Genomic DNA, 25,804 nt, shown 5'->3' on the forward strand with positions numbered 1-25,804 from the left:
GAGAGCAACACCAGATTTTGATTTTGTCATCCATTCCACATAACAACCAGCAATTCCAAGGTGATGCAGCTATTGTCAGTTACTAAAAGTCACACGAAAATAAACTTTTAAATAATTAACAATATTTTGCTGAGGACCACATCCACTTATGCAGAGCCTAATAAGAAAATCTCTGCATTAAGATTATATGATCATTCATTTCTTCTCACTTCAAATAACAAGATCAAGGAACTACAGCACAGAAAAAGAAAAAAAAAACCTGTTGTTTTTTTTTTAGCTCTAGCAACAATGTTTACACTAGAGGCAAGGACACATTGCAGGTAAAGAGAGATTTGCTCCCTACAAAGGCATTTATATTTGGCCACTAAACCATTCACAAAAGTTTTACAGCCATAATCACAAAGAAATTAAAAGAAATGAACATTCAGAACAAAGCAAGACTTAAAAAACATGAAACAGTCAAGTTGCTAAATCCTAGAACAACTCAGGAAAGACCTAGCTAAATTTAGCTTTCAGCTCCACAGACAATAACTAGCAGTAAGGCCACCTACTGAATTTATCCAAGTGTACCACTGCAAAATTTTGCCTAGCTTGTGCAGTAATATTCTTTATAATAGAAAGCTTGCACAAGGGGAAAAACAAAGAAACCAGAACCAAAAAATTAACACAGCATGATATAATCACTAAACAAAAAAGTACAAAATGGGCTATTCGAGAAAAATTTCTGAACTGAATTCAAATTATTCACACAAGCAAGGATATGCACAACCAGGCCCATGGTAACTGAGCAAAATCAACATATCAACTCATTAAAGATCTATCTGCCTGAATTTATCTTTGCTTTCTCTTCAGTTGTTATGAGTTACTCAATCAATTCCCATCACCCAGAAAAGGAAATATTGCACTATGAAGACAGAGCTATAATTAGATATTCTTCTATTTCATTTCACATATATGGCTGAATGAGAATGGATGGGAAAAATCTGAACAGAGATAATAATAGTAAGATGTAGTAAAAAATATATTTGGGACAGAATAACATCTCAATTCTTCCTCAGCATATAATGCTGTTTTTACTGCAAAATTAGTTAAATTAGTACGAGAGATTTTTAATGAAAACAATTATAAATTTTAAATAACTGTGTTTAAAGCATGTAATAGTCCCTAAGGTCAAGCGATTACAGCAGTTACAAGACCCAAGGGACATGTTCACACCAAAACAAAGTGAATAAATTACCTCAGACAGTGTATGTAATCACTAAGTGACCACAGAGGCTATTCAATGTATAAGCCCAGATTACTTCCATGCAAAACCAATAATGAAAATGTAACAGCCAAAGGGAAAAAGCATTTAACTAGCAAAAGTTCCTGGGAGGGCTGAGAACTTGGAAGAGCAGGAAAGAGAGTGGGAAAGGGAGTGTGGAAAGCAAGTTCCATGGCTTGGCTGTGGAGACAAGGAAGAAGGATGAGTGTTAATGAAACGGACAGACAAGATGCTGAACATTTTTTCCCAGGTGAAAGACCCACATTGTTGAAAAGAGATGCAATACTCAAAAAATATCAAACTGCAGAGCTTTAAGCTCTGTTTTTAAGTGCTCTCAGCCCTGTATAACTCTGGCATATATAATGTCCAGTGCAGTATAAGCATGGCAGGATCTCAGAATAATCATCTTTTAACTTTCCCCTTGGCTTTACTGCCAAGAAAAATTCTGGACAGTTATTGTGTTTTAGTTATCCCATGATATAATTCTAATGGAGGCAAGATCCTGTTTTTTAGCAGAGTAGGTAAGATAAGCTGCAGAATGAAACCCAGCTTTGATCTGGCTTCTCTCCCTCATGACATAAATTATACAGATGCCTTGTCTCCATTGCAGCTTCACAAAACAATTGCCAGTGGAGAAAACCAGACCCGTGAAAGACAGGAAAACATTTCTCTATAAGGATCACCTCGTATTTGATGCCAGTTCTTAGTGTGCAGCTTTGGAATAAAGTTCCTACCAACTATGCTGAAAAAAAGATGCTACTGAGGAAGCAAAAGGAATCCTGCTTCCTCCTGCCTGCCACTGGTATGTAATATTTTTACTGCACATCGTTACCTCACATCCTTGAAGGTATTAAATCTTCACCATACACACAGTAAATACTAACATAGTAAATGATAAAACTCAATTAACACATTTTGCAGATAGGAGTCTGAAAAGAGGCAAAAAGACATGCCTGACTTCTTGATTCCTGGTGAGGATGCACTGAAACAAGTACTCACCAACATTTCCACAGGTGAATCAATTTGCTGTCTCACCCTGTGCCAGGAACCTAATAACTGGTATTGCCATACATCTATGAGAAAATGCAAGTGGACTCTCTGCATGTAAAAAAAATATTTTCTCTGTATCTGAAATATGAAAACCTGAGGCCAAAGCCAGCAGGCCCTCACATAGTTAAAGCTTCCAGTTTCAGTGAAACTGACTGCAAAATCTGCTTTCTCAGATAAATACTATACTGTCTCCTACAAGAACTGTGCATATATGCTAAGAAAGCCTCCTAAAAAATTACTGAGGCTGGAACAACCTATTCAAAGGGTTATAATTCTTCTGTTGGGAATGTTAAGCCAAGGACCTATGTGCTAAAATGATATCATCATGAAACCCCTGTTAGATACAAGGAATGCCAAGTGGCAGCCAACACTGCAAGAGTCCCCACAGAAGAGTGAAAACACCCTGGCAGATTATTTGGGTTGGCTTTCTGCAGCACTGAGTATTTTCAAACCCTGGCCACAGGCTCTGGCTGTATCAAAACAGCATTTGTGAAATTACTCAAGGGCCAAAGAGGAACTCAGGTGGCCAGACGCTGCTCTTAGCAATGCACTCAGGGAGACCTGTGCTCTCCAAAAGGCAATCCCACTTCTGGAGCTGCAATTACACGCCCAGAAAAAGGATAGCTTTGAGCCTATCAAATTTAGCATCACTTTCTAGAAATAAGAACAATAAAGCTAGGTTACAGTGATATGATTAGAAAGCCCCAATCCCACGTGCACAGCAGGAAAAACACTCACTAAAATAGGGTTGTGGAAATCAGAGGTCAGGTAAAAAGAAGAGTATAAAGAAAGCGCAAAGAAAGACATCAAGACATACAATGTAGAAGTTCTTCTATTTAAAATTTCTTTTGTAAATCCAAATATTCCTTACATATCTCTTGAAGGGTCAGCCAAGGAATTCCAATGCAATAAAATGATTCTATCAAAGGCACATAGAGATGCTGCCATCACATAGCAGGCAAGCGAGAGTGCAGTAAAACCTGATGACAAAGCTATGCTTTGAAGTATTTTTTATATAATGCTGTAAATTCATTCTAATGTTTTTTGAAAATCAGCTGCTCAAGTCACCTTCAGCTCTGGGTATTTCTAGAGTAAGAGATGACCTGGCAGTGCGCAACCAGCCTGCCAGTGGCATTTACAACAGGAGCTTCCCACACAAGTTTCCCTCCTTCATTTTGGTCTTCTGCTGTTGCTATTTAATTGCCCTCTATTCTATCAATGTGCTGTCAGGGCACTGCTGTCAAATGCAGCAGAATATGAAAGGTATTCTACCAAAGAGATGCTGACTGCCTGTGATCAAAGTTAAAATGCCAGTACTCCAACTCAAAGGGGCAAGCACGTGTATATCACTCCCCAAAAAATTCTCCTCTTCCATACAGTATTATTGATTCTGTCAGGCTGTATTGTGGGAAGAAGGACTTTCATAATTTCCAAGTATGCTGTAACTTCCAGCACTGCTTTAAGTTATAGTGAAACCAAAATACAGTGAGCAGCAATTTTTGGCTGTGGATACAAAACTCCCCAGCATCTACTAATGGGACACTGTATCCTTTGTGTGAGGTGCCACCACCTCCTCAGTGCTCCAGAGGGCTACACAGTTCTTGTCATGCAACGACAGAATCTTTTCCCCAAGGTAATGCAGAAATACAGCAAAATCTCTACATTTGTCTTAATTAACAGAATTATACCGAGGCTAGAAACAGCACATCACATGAGGACAAGTGAAGCAAGGGTGGGGGGAGATTTTCGAGTGCCCTAATTCAATTAGGAGGCAGTGACTGACAGTTGGACAGGAGAGGTTAATTGGGGTCACCAAAACGCAGTAATTCCTTACCTAACCAGTCATTAAACTTCTTGACCTCGGAGGGCAGTCCCAGCTCGGTGAAATCGCCTGTGTGAAGAAGGATGTCCCCATAAGGCATCTGGATGCCATCTGTTCTGGAGTGCGTGTCTGAGACGCAGACAAAGCGCGTGTGGCCCGCTGGCTTTGGAGTGTCATATGGGATAGGGTCGACCCTAAAGCAGACACAAAGATCTTGTAACAGTCACAAGGTTAAAACCCTCACATCCATTATTTCACATATCAGCACAGATCTCTCTCCACAAAAGCATCCACACATCCACTGACACACACTACGCTGTACAACAACACTGCCAAAAACCCAGGAGGGACCACAGTGCTGCTTAAAAACTTACCTGGTAAGGAAAGGAAGATTAAAATATACACTAGACACGGCCACTTTCTGATACTAAAGTGTAATTAAATATTGGAAAAAATGGATTTAGGAGGCTTTGAATTCAGATGTGTGACATCCTGTGCCTTATACATGAGCAGGTACAGGGGCCATGAAATTACAGGTCTCACAGGTAAGCCTCTCTCTCCTGAGCTTAGCAGGTGATTTTGTTCAAGGGCATACATACTAGGGTGAGTTTATGATGCTTGTATCCCCAGTTGTCTGTTCTGTTTATGTTGGATATTGTGTTCTCTGCCTTTCAGACTGGTTCTGAGAGTGAAGGGAAAGAAAGAGAAGTGCACAGTTTGTTTGCAGGAACTGCTCTCACTCCTCCACATTCTGCTCCTGGACTGTGTTGTCTGCGACACAGACAGACAGCAGGACAGAGCTCTTCTGTGCTTTTATTTAATTTTAGCTAGCTGAGGCAGAGAAGTTCCCTAGATTGTTTTTTTTTTCCTTTTTCTTGGGACTGTTTAAACCTGCTCTGGGCTGAAAAACCCAGAAGAGCACCAGGAGCTGGCACCTGCAGCCCACCAGGGCCTGGACCTCAGCATTTCCAGTGCCAGAGGAGCTGATAAGAGACTGAGAGAGCTGAGTTACAATTCACAGCAAAGACTTTCTCAATCTGCCATCTCTCATCAGAACGGCTATAGCTTTTATTGTTTCATATTATCCATTTTTTACGTTTGTGAACACTGCTTGTTGAATAAACAGTTTTTTCCACTCTTCTCTATGGAAATTTTGTCCCAGACCAGTAGGGGGAGGGACTATATTTGGAGGTTTTATCCCAAATCTGCCCTAAACCAGGACAATACTCCTGCAGGTTCCAGCACAGAGTATTTGTTTACACACAATAAGGTACTTTGATGAAGGCTGGAAACTGCAGAACCAAGTCTAGTGACAACTTCCTTAATTCATACAAAATCCTGAACTCATCTTCCCAGAATCTATAAAATCAGGAACAGATGTGCTATCACACTACTAAGCAACTACATATAATTTTTTTTTCTATAGCCAACAATGCCAAAAATCTAAATCAATTGGTTATTTGCAAGCTACATTTGGTAATTTGATCTTATCAACTACATGTCACCCATCATAGAAGTCTGGTCTTTTGGTTTTTGGTGACTTTCTTTTTTTCCTAAGCAGAATAGAGAAAAATAATAGGTAAGAGAAATGCTGTATGCATATTTAGAGGTTAGAAGCCCTAATTTGCAATAGAATAAATTAAATACAAAAGGTAACCCATTGCCTACTTTGGAAGAGCAATTATTTCTCAGCAGAGTTACCATAATTTGATTTGCTCAACATTTGAATAGCACAGTATCTGGATTAGTGCCAGAGAAAATCCCATCCCAATTCCACAAAACTTCAATTCACTCCATTGATGTGCCACTTTGATCATGGTTAGAGCTTAGCTTCAGCTAGAAATGTTGAGGTATTTAGGAGTTACATCAGAATAATAGTCCACTTACATCTCAAATTATAAGGCCAGTGAAACCAAGCTCCAGCTAATTAAAAGCACCCAAAATAATACTGTTCTAAGACTTATTTGGACAAACAGACATTCAAAAATTGGTGCCTGGAAGTAAAAATAAAATTAAACAGGTTTTATTAGCTTTGCCCTCCACATTGAAAAGAAAAAACAGTAGACATCACTGTGAATTTGTTTGTCCTAAATCCCCACAGTTATAATGAGATGATCACTAATAGAAAATAAAACACAAACCTTAAGAAAATACTGACTTTTGAACTATTACTTTTGTTTACTGAACTGTAAACTAAATTAGTATTTAGTTTTCACTATACACTGAACTGTGTGAAAACTTCGACCAGTCCCTTGAACTTCAGTTCTCTCCATAGGTGAGAAAGACCAGAAGCATCCTCCAGGGTGCAAATCTGTTCCCTGCTCTGGGAGTTTTAGAGTGTTTCTAGAAATCAGACCCCATATAGGCATGTCCTGGTCTCCAGTGGAAAACTGTCGTCAATGCACTTACTAACAAGATATGCTGAGTTAGAATTTAATGTTGTTAGAATTATTGTATTATATTATATTATATTATATTAATTATATTTGTTAGAATATTCACAGCTAAAATAAGAATTGGGAAAGCAGTAGGGAGGAGATATTTGTTAGACTGCATTTTCCTAGGCACCATAATTAGGTCTTTCCAACCAAACTGTATTTACCATGAAAGTACCACACCTCATTGAGATGTGCCACTGAATTAATTTGCAAAATTCAGGGTCCCTAAGATGATGCTTACTTTAAAAACAGATTCTACTGCCAGCTGGATTGGAGAGAAGAAAATTTGGTAGATAACTCTTTTTGGTGTTTGTTACTGTAGCTCCTGTTCCACCCAAAGAACTAGATACAATTACTTGAGCCATGCAGCTGGTTAGCACTGTAGAAACCCATGACGAAAATCCAACAATCAATGGACATTTTTCCTCAGTAAGGGTCTGAAATTAATAAGGTTATTATTCCAGAGAAAATTTAATTTACCCATTGAATTTGCACTGGCAAACTGGGGAGAGCTGCAGTCCTCTAGAGGCCATATCGCTTTTCTATGTGGCATCTTCCTTCCAAAATATGGGGGTCCCCAAATCAACATTTCCCTACTTCCCAGTGTGTTTACTCCAGATAACACAAAAAAAAAAAAAAAAAAAAAAAAAAAAAAAAAAAAAAAACCAAAAAAAAAAACCACCAGCTTTCATCATCACCACAGAACTTCTCAGAATATCTCTGCTTGAGCTATGACCAGCACTGCCTGCCCTGGGAAGTCCAATTTTGTTTGTATACAGAAGCTTTGCTTTTGCTACTCTCTGCAGTTTGCAGCCAAACAAACCCTGTGCTGCACAAGGCAGCCTCTATTAGAGGATGACACTGACATCTGGTTTAGGATTTTTCTATTCATGCAATGACTGACTTACAGAAAATTCTATAATCAAAATTCATTAAGTCCCTGACCCTTCTTTCTCCTCTTTACAAACACTATGACGTTGCCAAGTAACCTTTTTTCTACGTCTTTGCTTCCTTCTCTTATTCAGCAGTGCTTGCCTACCAAGTATTTGGAAGTGAGATATTGAACATTATTGTGTTCAGTCCATCAATTTATCTTACTCAAAATAGTCCTTCAATAGAAACTTAATAAAAGTGGTGTTATTGCCAGTCCTTGAGGCTCAAGTTTTCTTTTCATCCACAGCTACAGCATGGCAAACAGCAATATCAGAGTCTTCTTTCCCACTGCCAAATCCCAAGAGGACTGGACTCTGAAGGCAAGGCACTGCTCTTTCACAGCTCCTGGTGACACACTGCTCACCAGCAGGCTCTGGGCTGTGAGCATCACCCCTTCTTCCTGGGCTCTGATCTACTCACAAACTAGCAGCTGGGGATTACACACTGGCAGTGCTAAAACCTCCGACAGTTATGCATCTGAGCCTTACTGCAGTTCAACAGCAGATAAAATAATTATTTCAGCCCTGTCCACCACCATTCTGCTGAATCAGAGCATGTACCTTAGAAATTCAACTTATCCTTTACCTTTGCTCCAAAAGCTGCATCCAGCTAACTGAAACTCTCCATCACCACGAACGCTTCATTTTTTCAGTCTTCTTGACATGGCAGACTGAAACACTTCACAGATTATTTGATTACTGCATTTGGGGCAGCATGCTCATGGAAAGATGCAGTAGGAGATATTTCAGAATAATTTAAATGTTCATATATTAGGATTAATACAGTAATTAGAAATCAAAACCAACATAAGTAAGATATGTTGCACCTTAGAAAATCAGGCACTTGGCTGTTTTTAAAAAACTTTATGTAAGACCCAGAATGAAATCCCATAAGGCAGTTGAGCAATGACTGCTTTGTGAGATCATGACAGTAATGTAAGATCTGTCACACTTAATGCATTTATGACAAGGGTTCAGGAATCAGAAGGGACAATGTAACCTTCATACACTTCCAGAAGAACCATGTTTATCAGATAAATACTTGGCTTCACTAAACTGCCCTTACCACCAGTGGTTCCCATTTAGAGTCCTTCAGGTACAAACCTCCAAATTTCAGTTACTCACATGCTGCATGACACAAGAGCATTATCCAGGCTCTGATTTGGCTTGCTCAGGTATCACCCAGCAGTCCCTTCCCCTCACCCACAGTTACCACAGCACTTCCAAGGCAGTGGATCTGTGTAAGTCAGGGGGTGAGTGCTACCCCTTGCCCTGCCAGCTGTGCACACAGCAGCCCAGTGCTGCTCCCTGGGACTGCTCCATGCTGGGGTTGGACCCTGTCCTCACCCATCAGACAGCCAATTTCACTATGGCTTCAAAAGTGAGAGATTAAATAAGCAAGAATAAGCAACACAGTATCGAAGGGGTTTGAAAAGGTAGTGGGGGCTGAATTCAGGAACTCACAAAAGAGGAGCACCTTGGGCCTTTCACATGCACAGGGGCAAAGGACTTGATTTAGGATGTCTTGCTAGGGAACAGACATGTTAACTGTGCATTTCAGCCCAAGCCTACACCAGTTATTCATAACGATGTCTTATAAATCAGCAGTGCTGGAAAGCTCCTCTGAGACAGGCAGGGCAATGCAGCCCTCCTACAAGACACAGCTGCAGGCACAGCCACACGGGGACCCTGCTTCAAAAAACCTCAGAAAAAACACCAGCACCATTTTCCTGAAAGGAGTCAGTTATGATGGAAAAGGATAATTCTGCATGGGTGAGTTCAAATGCTGAAAATAAAGGTCTTGGGCTAGGTTAGCCAATCCCTAGGAATGCCTGTGGTTGGAGAGCCAAACCCCACAGACTACTCACTGCCCTACTCTCTCAGGTTTTGAGATATGCAGACTCCAAATCCCCTCTTAGAGAGAGACTCCCAAGAAAGCAATCCATCCTTGAAGACAGAATAAAAATCTTGAACATTAAGCCAGGAAAAATATCCAATTCCTAACATTGAGTAAATCACAGACAAATGCAGCATCTATGCCGGACAAAACAGATGCAGAAAATCCCTCCCCCAGCCCCACTCCCCACAACTCAAACCAGTATTATTCCTGCTTACAACTCACCACTGTGCAAGCTTGGTCTGCTGGCATTGCTACAGGTGAACAAGTCAGCAGAGAAAATCTTGCAATTTTACCCTCCCTGGGCTCTCCAGATGCATGAATAGCCCCGTGACATATGTGCCCATGTCCTTCCTAGACTGTGTCACATCATATGCTGGCTTTTCATCTCAATAATTACTCCACTGGGTATATCTGGGACTGAATTTGTGGGTTTATTTTTTATGACATCTACATAAGTATTCATTATACATCCATTTAAGCACAGACTTCAAGTCTGTGTGCCACATAAAATCCATGTGTGTTCTTGCACTTACTCTGTTTTGGGAGTCACTTGGAAACATGCTATCCAGTAACTACTCCATATTTAAAACATCTAGACTAGCTTTTAAAAAGCATCTTACTCCTAATTCCTGTGAATAGTTATTGTACTTATTTACAATTTAGCTTCCTCTTGTATCATTTCACATTCTTCTTACTACTCCTATTTTCAAAATTTGGAAACAAAATATTTCTTCCAAGAGCCAATTAGTTTGGTATGCTTATTTTAGCATTAAAATAAAAATATTTTCTGCAAAAACACTTTTAGAAGCTTGTTGCTTAGTGCTGTTAGTTCCCCCTCCTCAGCTACGGCAATGGAAGACATTTTTTTGAAATGGGAAAACAAAAGCAATATATTTTCTATATCTTCAGGTTTTTTCTTCTTTGAATTCATACCTCTGTCTCTACATATGCTCCCTCTGGCATGGAAAATTCAGGAGAAAAGAATGGATTTTTCTGTGAAAACTGCATGCTACAGTGCTTAATGTATTTGTTTCTATATCCAAGTCTGTGCTGTGATATTTGTCACTGCTCTTAGAGGCAGTCCCAAGTCCTGGAATAGGGTGACCATGTGAAACTTGTGGCATAATTCATTTAGTTAAAATTTATCAATATGTCTCTCACCTGAACAAAAAAAGCATGCCACCTGCATGCCTGGCAGCATCCAAGAAATGGAACGAAAGTAAAAGACGTGTAATTGTTCTTATTTAAAACAAACAAACAAACCAAACCTCAGGACTATTAGGCCAACTTCACAATTCTCGACTGAGATTTTAAAGCCACAGACTAGAAGGACTATATCAAATAATGTGTCTACATTTTGAAAATTTAATATCCCAGTTTACAAATCTTCCAGACACGAACACAAATGCAGTGACATTTTAAGTTCCCCTGTCAGAAAAACATTTACATGCCCATACACACATAGCTGATTTTGTGATATAACACATGCTGAAGACACAAAGCCAAATACTAATTTCCTCCCAATAAACAAAATTAATGCCAAAATATAGTATTGCTTTAGTTGGCCACTGTCAGCCTTTAATTGTTTAAATCATACATATTAATGCTTTTGTTAACTTGACTCTGTCTCCCAGTATGTTCAAACACCAAGCCAACATCTGGTTTCTTCTCTGACTAAAAACAAAGGGATGCAAATACCTTTCAACACCCTCCCTGGTAGATTTTATTGGTATAAGCACACATATCTAAGAACAGACTACCCCAAATCTGCTAGCAAGCCCCACCTCTTCTGGAAACCTCCATGTACATGTGTCACCCACCAAAGCCTTAGAGGGTTCTGGAAACTGTAAAACAGAGGTCTGATATTTATTACAGAAATGGCATTAATTGTGTCTTGGTGCAACGTGGAAAAAAAAAATAAATTACATTTACAAAGCCACAGGAGGATTCAATGCAGCGCTCAGCAGCTTACTGCTAACGCTTCCAACAATTATAGCTGCAGGGAAATGATGGATCTTTTTATTACAGATTCTGGAGCTGTTTTACTTCCAGTGAGATTTATGAGATTAAACAGAAAAGACCTATATTACCCACTGTCATCATTTGGGTAAATTTAGGAAAATTCTCCTTTATAAGGAATTTATAATAATATATCTTCTCAGCGTGATTTAAACCTTAACTAATTAAGAGTCCAAACTGTTAATCCCAGATTCTGGTCAGTGATAAAACCAGAATAAGCTAAAATCCAAATTTTCCATGGTGTTCTTAGAGGAGCAAATAGTCAGCTGGCCTGTTCCAAAGTACCTAACCTCTGCATTTGATACTAATGGGAATTCAGGAATGAAATTGCTTGAGCATTTTTGAAAATCCTATTAATCATCCTTTGCAGAAAAAAAAATCCTCAAAATCAACAAAATACCTTCTAAAATTTAGCTATCAGTGGCTTTCCAGAGGTAGAGAAGTAAAACAACTAAAAAAAGTTTCAATTCCAATATCAGCATCACTCTAAGGCCCAGACAGAAGCTTCCTTTAAATAAAACAGTAAACCATTCTTTTGCTGGTATGGTTTCAATTAAAATTCATTAAGAAGCACGTTTCCCCTATTCTTTTGCTGCTGTTATTGGGGGACTGCTATAAATTATGTCTTTCTCCCACCCTAACAGAACTTATTTGCTGGCAAAACTGCACCTACTAGGAGGGTAAGTCAATAAGCTCTCTACACTGAAAGATTTTTTATTTCTCTGCTACAGGCTATCCAAAGACCAACTCATGAAATATACTCAGAAAGTACAATCTGGCAACCCAAGCTTAGACCAAATGTTAATTTAAGAACAATGAGGTTTGAAAGACACACATTTTGATACATTTAGCAAGACTGAGGCTAAATTAAGGTGTGGAATCCCTCCAATCATTTCAACTGCAGGAATCATAAAATGGGCTGAATTTACTTCTAGGATGGAATGATAGAGAGGCTTTAGCCCTTGTTTCAACAGTAAAACAGTTTTTCCAAAATGCAATGGGAAAAAAATGCACCCCAAAACAAGCAGAAGCAGATCTCCAGGACAGGTAACATTTAACTGGTGTTGCTCTAACTTGACACACCACCTTCCTCAGAAAGAGGGACAATTCTGATCAGAGGGACAAAGGACACAAGGTTCTGTCAAAACAGAATTGTATAAGCACATACTGCAGCATATATTCCATTTCTGATGCCTATTTATATTAAGAATCAAATCTAGAATGCCATAAAATGTACGGAATTCATATGCATAATTCATTGTATTTTCTTGGAAATGATAAATTCAGCAAACAGACAATAACTCTTATATAATAGGGGAACTGGGCAAGTGGACCTGAAGGTGCATAAAATTTTGAGAACTCATTCTCTTTAGAATTTGTTATTAAATCTAAAATCTATCTTCATGTTTCAGAAACAAATACTCAATGCTTAGATAACCACAGGATTAAGTGCAGAGTGTTTGCAAAGAACCACTTGAGTTTGGTTCTGATTCTTTTCCCCCTAGTGCATATTTGGTCTAAGGTATAGTGGCTACTTGAAATTTTGCTGGCCTTTCAAGCTCAAGAAATACAAGTGTTCTTCTTTAAGCCACAAGTTAAGTATACAGTGCAAGTCAGAAACTCTGCCCTCAGCCTTCTCAGTCATTTTGCTTCCTGACCTGCAGGTATCGCCCTCTCTAAGGGAGGAGATGCAATTCAATCTCCATGCAAGCAAAGGGCTAGCCCTCTCCTAAGCAGACTGCTAATCACGAGCCTCTCTGCTGCTCTCCCTCATGGTTTGACTTCCACAGGGGTGATGGAACTGAGTCAAAAAATGCTTGTTCAAAGGAGAGGCAATTCATGCTGGGCAAACACCACCAGTTCCCATTTTTGAGTTACTAAAGGCACAGAAATGTCATCAGCACACCTGTGAAATTGTCACTGATGTTAGTAGGAGACCGGTGAATAAACAGACTGGAACATATAACCGAAAAAGAAATTTCCTAGCAGCCATGCAGCATGACATACTATTTTAAAGAAGTAAATTGGCAGACATCATATATTCTCTGCAATATGAATTTGTATATGTGAACCAGTACAAAAATCTGTCTCTGTTGGGATGTATATTGTCTCCTGCCTCTGAGCTCTAACAAACTTCTTGAAGGTATTATTCATAAAATGCTTCTCATCAAAATACGAGCATCTAACACTGTGTTCCTACTAAATAAAACCCTTCAGAATAACCCTGCTGTCTTAAAAGGCCTTCCACCACTCAGTCTCATGTATATGAACTATTTCAGCCCTTATCAGAGGTTTCTTTTCATTTGTCTGCCTCCTAAGGTTTAAGAAGCTTTCTACAGGGAAGATGATAATATTCAGACACCATTTAGCTCTCTGTCTAAAGTTAAGTCCTAGTGTCTCATAGGAATAGAAAGGAGATTATTGACTGCCTTCTACCAACACCAAAATACAGATCTCTGCTCAGCATCCAGGTTAACAAAAAGCTCAGTACCACATTGAAATGGTTAATTGGAATTAGGTAAGCTTTCACACTCCGTAGTCACGCAGCTGGCCTAATATTTGTGTGCTCCTAGAAATTCTGTTGCAAAAAATTTTGACACCAGTTGCAAAATATTTTGATACCAGTTGTCTTAAACTCAATTTGAACTCTAGATCTAGATTAGTGAGAGATCTGAATCAGTCCCAGGGTGTACAGAAAAATATACACTCATCTCATATAATTTCTTTATTGTAGAAGAGGAACTAAAAAAAAAACCCAACCAAACAAAACAAAACCAGAAAGAACCCCCATCTAACAGCCAAAACCAATTTCTGCTCTTAAGATATGCTCTTAACCTTTCACAGAAACTTTGCTGGAGACACACAAACCTAAGAGACAACTTTGGCCTTAAAATTCTGCTGGAGATAATTTAGCACTTGAATGTTTCTATTCTTTATCTTTCCAGTGCAGTCGTCTTCATTACAACTAATGGTGTCTCCCTGACACACATTTAACACGAAATCCAGTCCCAGACAGAACTGGATTCAACCAAGAAAATGCTGCAATTCCTTGGTGACTGGATTGGAGGGGGCTACAGTGGGCTGGACCATAGATACTGAAAAGAGGCTCTTTTATTTGTAAAACACTGTGCCAAATACATTCCCAGCTAAAAAGATTCTACCAGATAGCTCTCTCCGCCTTTTCTCTCTCTCCAATATTAAATAACTTATGACAAGGAAGCTTCAGGTCAAATAGTATACATTGCACAATATTTCAAGAGACAAACATTAGGTCAAGTGAGAAAAAGCTTGGCAGATAAAGCTGTAGCAGGTGGGGCAGAAAAAAAAATCTCATCTCTTCACTAGCAGAAAGCTGCACAAAGGTAACTGCAGCTGGAGATACTCCTTGGAAATGCACAATTCATTCTGATTTGCTTTCTCCCCCTTCTATTTTTTTTTTTTCAAATCTCTTATTATTTGGTGCTTTCATTCATTTTCCATGAGTACTTATATATGACAGAGGCTGCTGAAATCAGGACCATTGTTTTCTTATAGAAAATACAAAATATCTCCCAGATAAAACCCAGCACTATTTTAGCTGTACCATCACTTTGACTGTGGCATTTATTTGACACACATCATGTTTATTATGAGAAGCAGTGCTGCATATACGAAGTTTTATCAATAATGTAGTTAATACACAGAGTGTTTGTGGGCAACCACAGTGTTACAGGTTATCTATGAACATTTGTGTTTTGCTTATACTTCTATAATAAAAATTAATGACTTAAAAGTGCTCAGTGGGAGTATCTAGGACATTCATATTTATCAGAACTGCTACTGACTCCTGCAATAAGCAATTATTCTTATTGCATTAAACCGTTTATTTCCAAAGATGTATCCCCAAAAATCAAATAAGTCCAAAAATGAATTATAGTCAAGATAGAAATTTACCTCAGGGATACTGTTAGAAAACTCAATTTAAAAACACATTTACTTTTGCCTCTGTGCCAGCAACAAAGGCAGGGGAAAAGAGGGAAGAACAACAGAATCATTTTGCTTTCAGTGTTTTCTACAAAACAATTCCAAAACCAAATGAGCGGAAACCTCTCAATATACAGCTTCTATCTGTGAATGGTAGTAAGGCATTGCCACCTTGACTTGGATTGTTGCTAACTGTACAGACCTACTGAATAATGCTTAATATGCAACAGAATATTCTTTTCATTATTCCCCTTTGAAAGCTTTGAAAACTCGCTGCCTCCAAATCTGTATGTTGCGCACTACCAAAATTTTAGTTGGCATGACAGATGTAGGAGCACGCTGCAGAAAGTAATTTCTGTGTCAAGTACAAAAGGCAAGGAGTTGCAGTTTGAAATTTAGAGAAGGAACATCACAATGAGAAGCCCCGGGAAGGAGGAAAACAAGCTGCACCACATAACATTTTACGATACAAAATGAGATGTGGGCAACGTAATTTCACTTATGTGATTCATTTTATAAGCAATGCAAATGCAATCCCACTGATTATCCTCCAAAACAAAAGAGGGAATTTCATTATTTCAGCCAGTACAATTAGACATGCAAAAATCACAAAACATTCTATCTGCAGCAGAACAAATAGAAACCATCATTTCACATTTAGATGAGAATAACTAAGGTGGGTGAAATGCATCCTGTTGTGGTGGCTGCTGGGAAGGCATAAACTGAATTGTGCAGCCCTTAAGCTCACACAGCCTGTGCTACATAAAGGCACAGACACAGATTAACTCCACCAAATTTGTCATAAATGAGCTAGAGATACTTCAGACCCCACATGACATGAGGTTAAAAAAAAACCCAAACAACAACAAAACTACAAAAAAAAAAAAAAAAAAAAAAAAAAAAAAAAAAAAACACCACAATGGCACACCTATTTTTTATACAAGAGTCTTATTCAGCTTTTATTTATCTGCTGGTTTCTCAAAGCTGGAAAGTAGGCGGTTACTCTGAAGTAAATCAGGCTGTGTGAATTAAGACACCATTGCTTTCCCTATATGGCTCCCCGGGGAATCTATTTATTAGGCACAGGCCTGTTTTCTGATTTAGCTTAAGCACTTTTCCTAGAGAATATGACTGTCCACACCAAGAGGAATTTTCAAGTAACAGCTGCAGAACAGCCTTTTTCTGTAGGAATTATCTTGAATCAGTTCCCCTATATGGATACACAGTATTGATTTTCATCTTCATACTCCTCTTAGTAGTTAAAAGAAGAAGAAAATTAAATGTTTTAATAGGTACTCCGATAATAAAACCTTGAGAAAAGCTTCAGCTTCTTGAAAATTAGCAATAAAACTGAAACTGCCAAAACCAAGATACATAAATAAATGGAATACCAGGGCACTCAGCTATACTAATTTGGGTGTGTTGCTTTTAGTTTAACAATCAAAACCACTTTTGCTTTGACTAAGAATACGTATAATATTGCACCCACCTACCCATTCAGTCATATTTCTCAGCACATAAACAGAATCCTAGTCCTTTTGTCTTTATCCATTAAGGAGCAGGTAAAGATAGCTGCCAGGGACAGGCTACAACACAATTCCACAGCTCTGCAAGGCTATGGGGAAGTGCAAAGGAAAAAAGAAAACAATGTTTTTATGAGTTTGTGGCAAAAAATCATTACTGAACATTCTGTAAAGGATACAACTATTAGAGTAGTTTTCAAGGAAACAGGGTAATTTACTAAGTTGCTGAAGGAGACAAGAAAGAAAAAACCCACTTCAAAAAACATGCAACTGTTAAAGCCTGGGAACAGCTGCTTCAACCATTTCTTTCTTTACATCTGGCTCTACTGGGCTGTTATTTTTCTTTAAATTTCTGCATTCTGGAATTGCCAGTGAAATTCCAGTTGCACAGCACCAGGGCTGCTTGTGCTGGTGCTTACTGCAGTCAATAAAGTCAAAGTTCACAGTGACCATAATAGGACAGGAATGTGAGCTAAGTGAAACTACTCTGTTCACATCAATACTGTTACAGTCACCTATATTATACAAAATTAGCAGTTAAGATTCTCAGTTCTTTGACTGAAGTGACTTAATTTCCTGCAACCTTTCTCCTCCTTCCTCCCTCCAAATGTTTTGGCAATCAAGAACAGACTTAGAGACTGTTTCATAACGAATACAGCCCTTAAGGGCAAAACCGGCAAGATAATCCAGCATGTTCCAGAAATCCCTCCTGCAATTCATTATTCTATCTAGTTTTACCCTACTGGTTTACTCCAGCCTATAAAATCTAGGGCTCCTTCATCTTCTGCAGATTGTGGAGACTTGAGACTAACTATACTCCTAATGGCCAAAACCATGTCTTTCTAGAATTAAAAGGCTCTGGTCTATCTACCGTCTGGAAAATCAATTGCTCTAAATCAACTGCCTGCATGTTGCTGTAGAAAATGAATGGTGACATGCTCAGAGGCTTTCCACTAACAACTACTTTTGCCTCAGAAACCATCTCCAGCATTTGCTTTTTTTCTATTGGTATCACCTACAGGAAGAAGAACCACATCTATTCCTCTCCTTGTCAAGTAACATGATAGATTTCTTTAAATAACGATCACCTTCAGCTGATGAAGAGAATACCATGCAGTTCCAAAAAGCTATGCTCATCTCACCCACACAAATGACATTTTCTTGTCTGAAATATCACGATCTCCCCAAAGACCATTTCTCACCAAAGTAATACTTTGCTGTTACTACAACTTGATAGCTGCATACTCTTTACAGTATGCCACTGAGAGAGCAGCAAATGCAACTTTGTTTAACAAGCACAGGTGCATATTTTTTGCAAAACAGCAAAATCATTTAGATCGCTGACATTCCCTGTATCACGACACAAGGCTTATACAAGGCCTATAACATGATCCAGTAAATTGCTCTGCCCTTGACCCTTGCTAAGTAACCAGGCCCAGAGAATAGCCTAAATTACAGACTTGCCTTTGAACTATGTCTCAATTCAAGGCAACCTGCCAGGTGTGTGCACCACCAGACACAAGACATCACTGAGCAGGGGCTTGCCTCGCTGTGCTCAGCTCAGGCAAGACAACTATCCGAAGGGAATCTAACCTCACTAATTCAATGAGGTCTCTGACTTGTGGCATGTGCCACTCACTTCTTCAGTTCCCAGTCTGATGGCAAAAATGGAATTCCAGTCCAAGCATGATGGGAGCATGCTTATACGTGCTTACCAGTGCAGTGTGGTACAAAGGGAATTCAGCCCTGGGACCATGCTGGTGGCAGTTTAACAGCTGTCAGGGCTGCACTCTGAGACTAATACAATGTACAGCCACTTTTACAGTTTGAAGTAAGTATGGGAAGTGCTGCTGAACTCATAAACTATGCTGTCAATTTTCACACTGCTAATCAAAACAGACAGAAGTGTTAACCATGAAGACCTGTTGTGTCCTGGATTTCCCCTGATCATTCTCAGTGTGTGATTCTCTCTTTTATGAGTGTCTCACCAAGCTCTGACTCATGGGAGATAACATATCAGGAAGCCTATCAAGGCAGTTGCCTTTACCACCCATTCCATTCACAGGTCTGGTAAAGGCCACTATTTCTTCTTCCTCTCCCACTAACCCAGAACCTACATCTGGAGCCTACAGATAGGCAGCTGATCACATCCTCCCAACCACCAATTACCAGGCATGTGCTCAGCCAAACCTCCTCCCAGCCCCAATTCACAGAGCAGCTGTTCCAACAACTTGCCTGGAGGCAGCGCTGTGAGTCGAGGCCTCAGGAACCACAGCCTAGAAAGGAGTGTTCACAAACAGCCATGCAGACCCAGGCCTAGGTTCCTGTTCTCCTGAGTTCCACCTGCCCCTTCTCATGGTGTGCCTGCTGACTTGGACTAGTCTTGGGAGCTGTGTGGCCCCTCCACAAGCAGATTCAGCTCCTCAGATGGGCAGCTGAGTCTGAGCATAAAGGAAGCAAGAGGGGCACAGGGGCACAGCCACCTCCTTTCTGCAGAAGCTACACACTGGATCAACACAGCCATTTTCCCAAGTGTTAAGTGGGGTGGGTTTTCTCCTATTAAGGCAATCTTGCACTGCATGTTCAACTTCCAGATGACTCCTTCTGTTAGAGATGGTATTAGGTTTGGAGGGGAAACAGCCTTCTAAACAGGCAAATTAAAAGCAAACAAAACGAATGAAGAAATAAAAAAAGGTAAAGCAAGTATTTTTAATATATTGAGATAATAAGAGCCCTGGCTGCAGTTTCTTAATTGTGCTAAGGGGCTGTATTTCACAACCTCCTTCACACATTCCGGTCACAATATCTCATCTAACCATCCATCCTTTTTTGTTACTTTATTTTTTATATCTTTCTTGAACCAAACTGTATCCTCACACGGTCTCATGTAGTTACTTTAACAGTAAAAGCACCAAGTGACCATGCTATATACAAAAAACCAAACTATGCTCTGCCCAGTTTTACACACTCTGCTTTTTCTTTTTTTTCCTACAACCACTTAATTTTCTCCTGAGGGACATGCTGACATGAATGCCACATTAACTGCCAACCCCAGGAGAAGAACATTTCAATCACCCATTCTAACCAAGAATCAGACCTCTGCAGTCCCCTGGCCAGGCTGTTTCATGCCCTTCCAGTAACCCTGCAGCGTGGCTATCACTGCCACTTCTTATCTTATCGCCTGTTCAAACATTGTCTGCCAGGGGCAGACAAGGAGCCAGACCTAAACAATGATGTTAAATGAAGGCTTCCTCCCAACACAGTCTTGAACTTCTGATGATACTGATCACTCCTCGGCAAGATAACAAACCCTATTGGGGGTTTAAAGGCTTGAAAATCCAAGTCAAGAGAATGCAAATAGGAAGCAGGCTTCCAAAAAACAGCAAAAGCTCTCACTGCATGCAAATATTCTCTCTGGGCATCAGGTAATCACCAACTATATGTACATGTACATACATAGACACAAATAACAAATATACACCGTGGGGATGTTTCGATTCCTCGGTCAAATTCTTTTCTGTTAAAAAAAGGAGGCTTTTTAGCTCATTAGACTTTAAAACACAGCTGAAGCAGTAACAACTTTTCCAAAGCAAAGGATTTGGTATCTTTTAATTCCATTAAAATTCAGACAATTCTGCACTAGAATTTGATGCTTGTTAGAGAAAATAAGTTTCTCGATGTTTTTATAAAAGTAAAAAATCCAATAAACATGAAACAACACAAAAAACCTAAACGCAGGAAGCAGCAAGACTTTTGCTTCCATCCTTTTTCTCCATCAGGCTACTTCCTATCAAGACTATAAGCTTTACTATCACAATCTGTGTCATTCTTAGGCAGATCTGTTAACATGATTAACAGCAGAAATACACTAGCTGCACTCGAGTGCACATTTGGCCTCTACTCAGATTAACTGCCCTTTCTCCTAGGGAGCCTCATGTAGGAGTTCCAAGGGTGGAAGACATCCTACCCTGTCGAAGGCCCCATTCATTCCACCTGCAGTGGGACCATACTCACAGTTCCTCCAAGGCCTCAGCACAGACAAGCTCCAGAGTCACTATGGAGCACTCCCAGGTTTTGAGGGGGTGGTACCTTCTTGTAGATTATATAGATTCTAAATTTATATAGATTTCTTCATCTGGAGACAAGTTTTTCACTTTATATGCCAATTAGTTATCATATAAAGTCTGTTCTTCCAGACCTTTCTGGAAATGGGCTGGAGGACTTTGGGGGCCTTGTTCCCTCCCTACAGTTCATGCCCATTCTGAATCCCATTCCTGTATTTGTGTTGTGCTTATCTCCAGGAACTAGAACAAGGATATTTGTCCCAGAAAAGTGCTGCCTACCTCCACCTGGCCCCTGTCTCCAGCCACATCCTGTTCCTTCTCACAACATGTTGTTACCAACAATCCTTGGCTGTCATTGCCAGCACCCCTTGGTTGACTCCACAGCCATCTGACTGGGCTTGAGATAAACACACTGGTCATTCTGGGCTTCTACAGACACTGCCCCACATGCAAAACTTCTGCAATCCTGCACCAACCCGTGCCTTGCATCATCACCACTGTGGCAATACCTGACAGCGGACAGCTCAGCACTCTTCTCACTTCAAAAGCACTGCTCTGGCCTGCAGAAACTCAGATTCTCATTGATCCCCCTCCACAGGTGCATTCAGGCCCTTCAGGATGTAGAAATTATATTATTTTTGTAACCTTGAAAAACGTTGGGAAATTCTTTATGTCTTGTTGGGAAATCACACAGAAGTCTCATGTTGGTTCCTTCTACCCTTGCACTTCACCTCCACAGTGAACTCTACACCATCTGACACAACAAGACAATATAAACCAGCCATTTCATGTCTGTGTCTCCTGAAATACCTTTGCAAACAAACTGCTCTTAGCCACACATTAAATACAGGGCCATCACCAATCTGTGCAGGGATACAGATCAATAACCTCACCTGTCAGCAACAGTGCCAACCTCTGCAGCTCCCAGGCCCCTCTTGGCTTGCCTGGTTCCTGCCTCAGGCTGTTGTGCCACTGCAGCTGTACAGGGACAGAGGGTGAACAGGGCTGGAGAGCTGAACTGGGCACCAAACTCCAGGGATTACTCTGAATTCCCAATTATTCCACACGTACAACGCAGACATGTGGGTGAACAGAGCAGTGCTGCAATACAGCAAGGGCCACTCCAGCCAGCAGCACCACCACCCCCAAACCAGCAGGGCAAAAGAGCTCTCGCCAAACCATTGCTTCACACACGTTAGGGTTAGGGTTAGGGGTTAGGGTGAATTCAACACCAGTGCCTTGAACCAGCCACACTCAGGCCACACTGGATGCCACAACAGAACTTAGTTTGAGCAGCCTAAAGCAGCCCCAGGTTGCAGGTCTTTGTGAAAGCACTGTGCAAATTATACTGCTGGTCCAGTCAGGAGTTTAACATCACATGTGAAGGCAGTGGTGAGCCTTGACTGGGTGTGCAAGTGAATGCTTTCTTTCTTCAGTGATTAAACCATATAAAAAAAGGAAAAAATACCACAGGAAAAGAAAAATTTAAATATTTTACCCTTTTTAACAAAATAGGTCAGTTTAGAAGAATATTCCATGGCATCTTACTGTTTCTGCAAGGACAGTGAAGGCAATCTCAAAAATGTTGATCCCATAGAAGCTTGTCACAACACTTCCATGTGCAGAGGCTGCATTTCAGCATTTCAAAACACTTCCCCAGAGACAATTACAGACTGGCCTTTCAAATGTATATGACGGGGCACGGCCCAGTTGAAGAACACAGTATCGAAGCTCTACCCTCTTCATCATTTTCATAAACATTTAAGTCAGGTGCTGCAGAGCAGCATCACTGAAAGCTCCTTTAAGTTTCATTCCAAGAGGGTCGGGATCAGCCACCTTCTCACTAAGTGCAGGAAGCAGAAGAATGACAAAGCAAGTAAAGCAGTCAATACAGGGAACTGTCTGTGTGCCGTTTCTCTATAAAAACACAGGCACTGGAGAACCTTAAAAGTCCTTTTCAGATGCTGTGTCACTACTAACAGCTAATATAGCAGAAAATTTTAAGTCAAATACCATATTAGCCAAAACTACAACAATAAATAACAAAGTTGCCATGCCTTGCATAAAAATGAAACCCTAATGAAACCTAGTGCAGTTTGTTGATACCATGTGCAGTCTAGGCTACATGCATAATGTAACAGTGCAACTGCTAACAGCAGGCTCACAGAAGATAATTTACACTTGTTTTTATGGACATGAGGAACTGATCTTTGAAGTTGTCCCTAATGAGATTCTGCTTGGCCCCAACAACATCCTGAGAGAACGTGCTGGTTTTCTACCCTGCATCTGGTGCATATTTATGATGCAAAATCCAGCCCTATTTAAGTTGCACATGTGGACCGGTGTCGTCGTGTGTCCCCCCCCCCCCCCCCCCGCCCCCTGTGCCATCGCCAAGTCACATTCTCACAGTGGGGGAAATACATGCTAAAATATCTCCATTTAGCTCCAAGTCTTTTCTGTAATTACCCACACCACCTTTACTAAGTACCAAAAGATACATGGGGGTTAATGAATATGGTTCCTTTTTCCTTTGTACAGTTGACCTCCTAACTTGATTTGAGCTGCCAGGTCAATTGGCAGCTCTATTACACGTTGCAGAAGACACATCCAAACTACAGTTACAAGGCTCTCCAGAGAAAATACAAGTGTAGCTGTGCAATGGATTTCAAAAACACAAGCAGCAGCATAAGTAAGGCAAATAGGAAAATGTTTCTGCTGTGCCCTGTGTAGTAACTGCTTCAAGATTACACTCACCTGTGATAGCCTAGATTTTACTTTCTCTTCCATACCTCTCCTAGATAGAGCTGAGTCCTCGATTATCACTGCTTCAGGCCAAAGTATTCAAGTAAACGAAGTGCAAACTAAGGCAGTTCAAGGAACTTTTTCATGCTCCACTCAAATGCTTCTTCTGCAGCTTTTGGGAGGGTGCTAAAATCAGAAGATTGGCCACTCCAGCAGCTCCCCATGCAGCTGATACATACTATTACTTCAGTTATACCATGACAGAATCAACATTTTAACTCTTAAATTTCTGGTTTTTTCTGTTTGGAAAATAGAGAGGGAAAAACAAAGTTCCATAAATTCTTTGACCATACATGTCAGCACTGTCTATGCTGTATGAATGCAGAGCATGTTGTTTAGGATTAGATGACTCAGAGGACAGATAGCAGGATGCTTGATTTTTCATTTAGAGCTCATTATCTAGCAACACACTAAACAAGCAGAAATTCTACCCCACCGAAAGCTGTTTAGTGCCTTAAAAAAACCCCAACAAAACAACAACAACAAAAAAAAATCCCTCACAAAAATCAACAAAATATAAGTAAGAATTCTGCTTGAATTCCTATAAACAACCTCCTGGTCAGCATGGCCACGCTTCTGCACGAAAAACTACAAGGCATAAGTCTGGAAGTTCAGAATCTAAAAAACTTTTTTGTTAGGGAAATAATAAAACACATACAAACAGGAAAGACAGATTCCAACCCTGCCACTACAGCAGTACTGTGATATATATCACACTGCTGCACTTCATGCTAGGGCAGGAAAGGCTTTAAACACATATGCAGGCCGTAAAATTGTAACAAAATATGGCTGCAGGTGCAGGGTGTGCTAAGAACTACACCTCAAGCCAACATCTTTTCTCTGGTTATTTCTGGATATTTGAGATCATTTATATATTTCTCAACTTCTATTTATTCTGTTTTGGTCATTTCCAGTACATTCCTCCTGCATTTGATTATATAAGTATCTGGACCCAAAGAAATGGCATGGTCTCTTTATAGACAGATACACAGAAAATTGCTGAGTCTTATTCCAAATCTTCTATAGGACCCCATGTATTTTGAACTAATTAAAAAAAAAAAAAAAAAAAAAAAAACAAAACCACAACAACAACAACAACACTCTACCAAGTTCCTGGCTCTACATATTTCAGTTTATACCTTTTAAGTCTTCACTGAATGAGATTATTCAGAAGAGGTCTTTTTCATGCTGTAGAATGACATCTGTAAAAGCTTCTGAGAGGAACTCTCAATGAAAATAGTGACACTATAAAACGATAGTATGAACAGACTATCAAGGAAGCCAGGTGATCCAAAATTAATTTTTAACTTCAATTAATATTTCTCTTCACAATCTAGACTGGATGCAAGGATTCTTTTCAGGAAAACATGCTCTGTAATAATGATACCCAAAATGAATGAACCAGAACACAAAATAAAATCCCCCTAAATACAGATCATTTTAATTCCTTCAGACCAGGGATTTCTTTTCTATCCTCCTTGAAAGAAAATGAAGTCTCCATTCTACATACACACATTTTTGAACAAATCTGTCTTCTCAAAGGCACAGAGCTCCTGGTGATAGATAACCAACAACAAATGAAAACTGCACACGTTAAAGGTCTGTGTTTTGCTGCCAAGATGAAGTGTCAGGTTCTGAGAGGAACAGCGTGTGTGATCCTTCCATTAAGGCAGCAGCACTCTCAGAAAGCAGCCATGCAGAGTAGCTGAGCAGAACACCACCAAAGGTCACAGTGGAGATAAAAAAAAAGGGGGTGAAAATAATATACCACCCCTAGCATTACCATCAGCATTTTAATTCTCAGAGGGTGCTTGAAACTCCTGCTACAGCATTTGAGGTGGGCAGTCTCATTATGCATTTCTAGGAGAAAAACTGTTCTAAGAACTTTATGCAAACAATTAAAATAACCTCCAGAACATCTAAAAAGTTACAATTTGAATCAAAACTCTCCCTCAAAAAACCGAAGAAGGTACATAAGTGGAAACTTTCAAGGTGCAGAATGGTATTGAGAGCAGAGCAAAATTAAT

At 39.9% G+C, this 25,804-nt stretch overlaps 1 protein-coding gene across 3 annotated transcripts in view; it reads right to left on the minus strand.

Moving 5' to 3' along the window:
* MPPED2 (metallophosphoesterase domain containing 2) overlaps positions 1-25,804 on the minus strand; it is a 104,162-nt gene that overhangs the window by 63,089 nt on the left and 15,269 nt on the right. For all 3 annotated transcript variants that reach the window (XM_083885324.1, XM_083885325.1, XM_083885323.1), the window contains one exon: positions 4,149-4,330. In XM_083885324.1, coding sequence (XP_083741450.1) covers positions 4,149-4,330 — 182 coding nt within the window. The remainder of the gene's footprint in view (positions 1-4,148; positions 4,331-25,804) is intronic.

This window comes from Zosterops lateralis, assembly GCF_965231275.1.
Source record: "Zosterops lateralis genome assembly, contig: SUPER_6_unloc_1, whole genome shotgun sequence".
Taxonomy (NCBI): Eukaryota; Metazoa; Chordata; class Aves; order Passeriformes; family Zosteropidae; genus Zosterops; species Zosterops lateralis.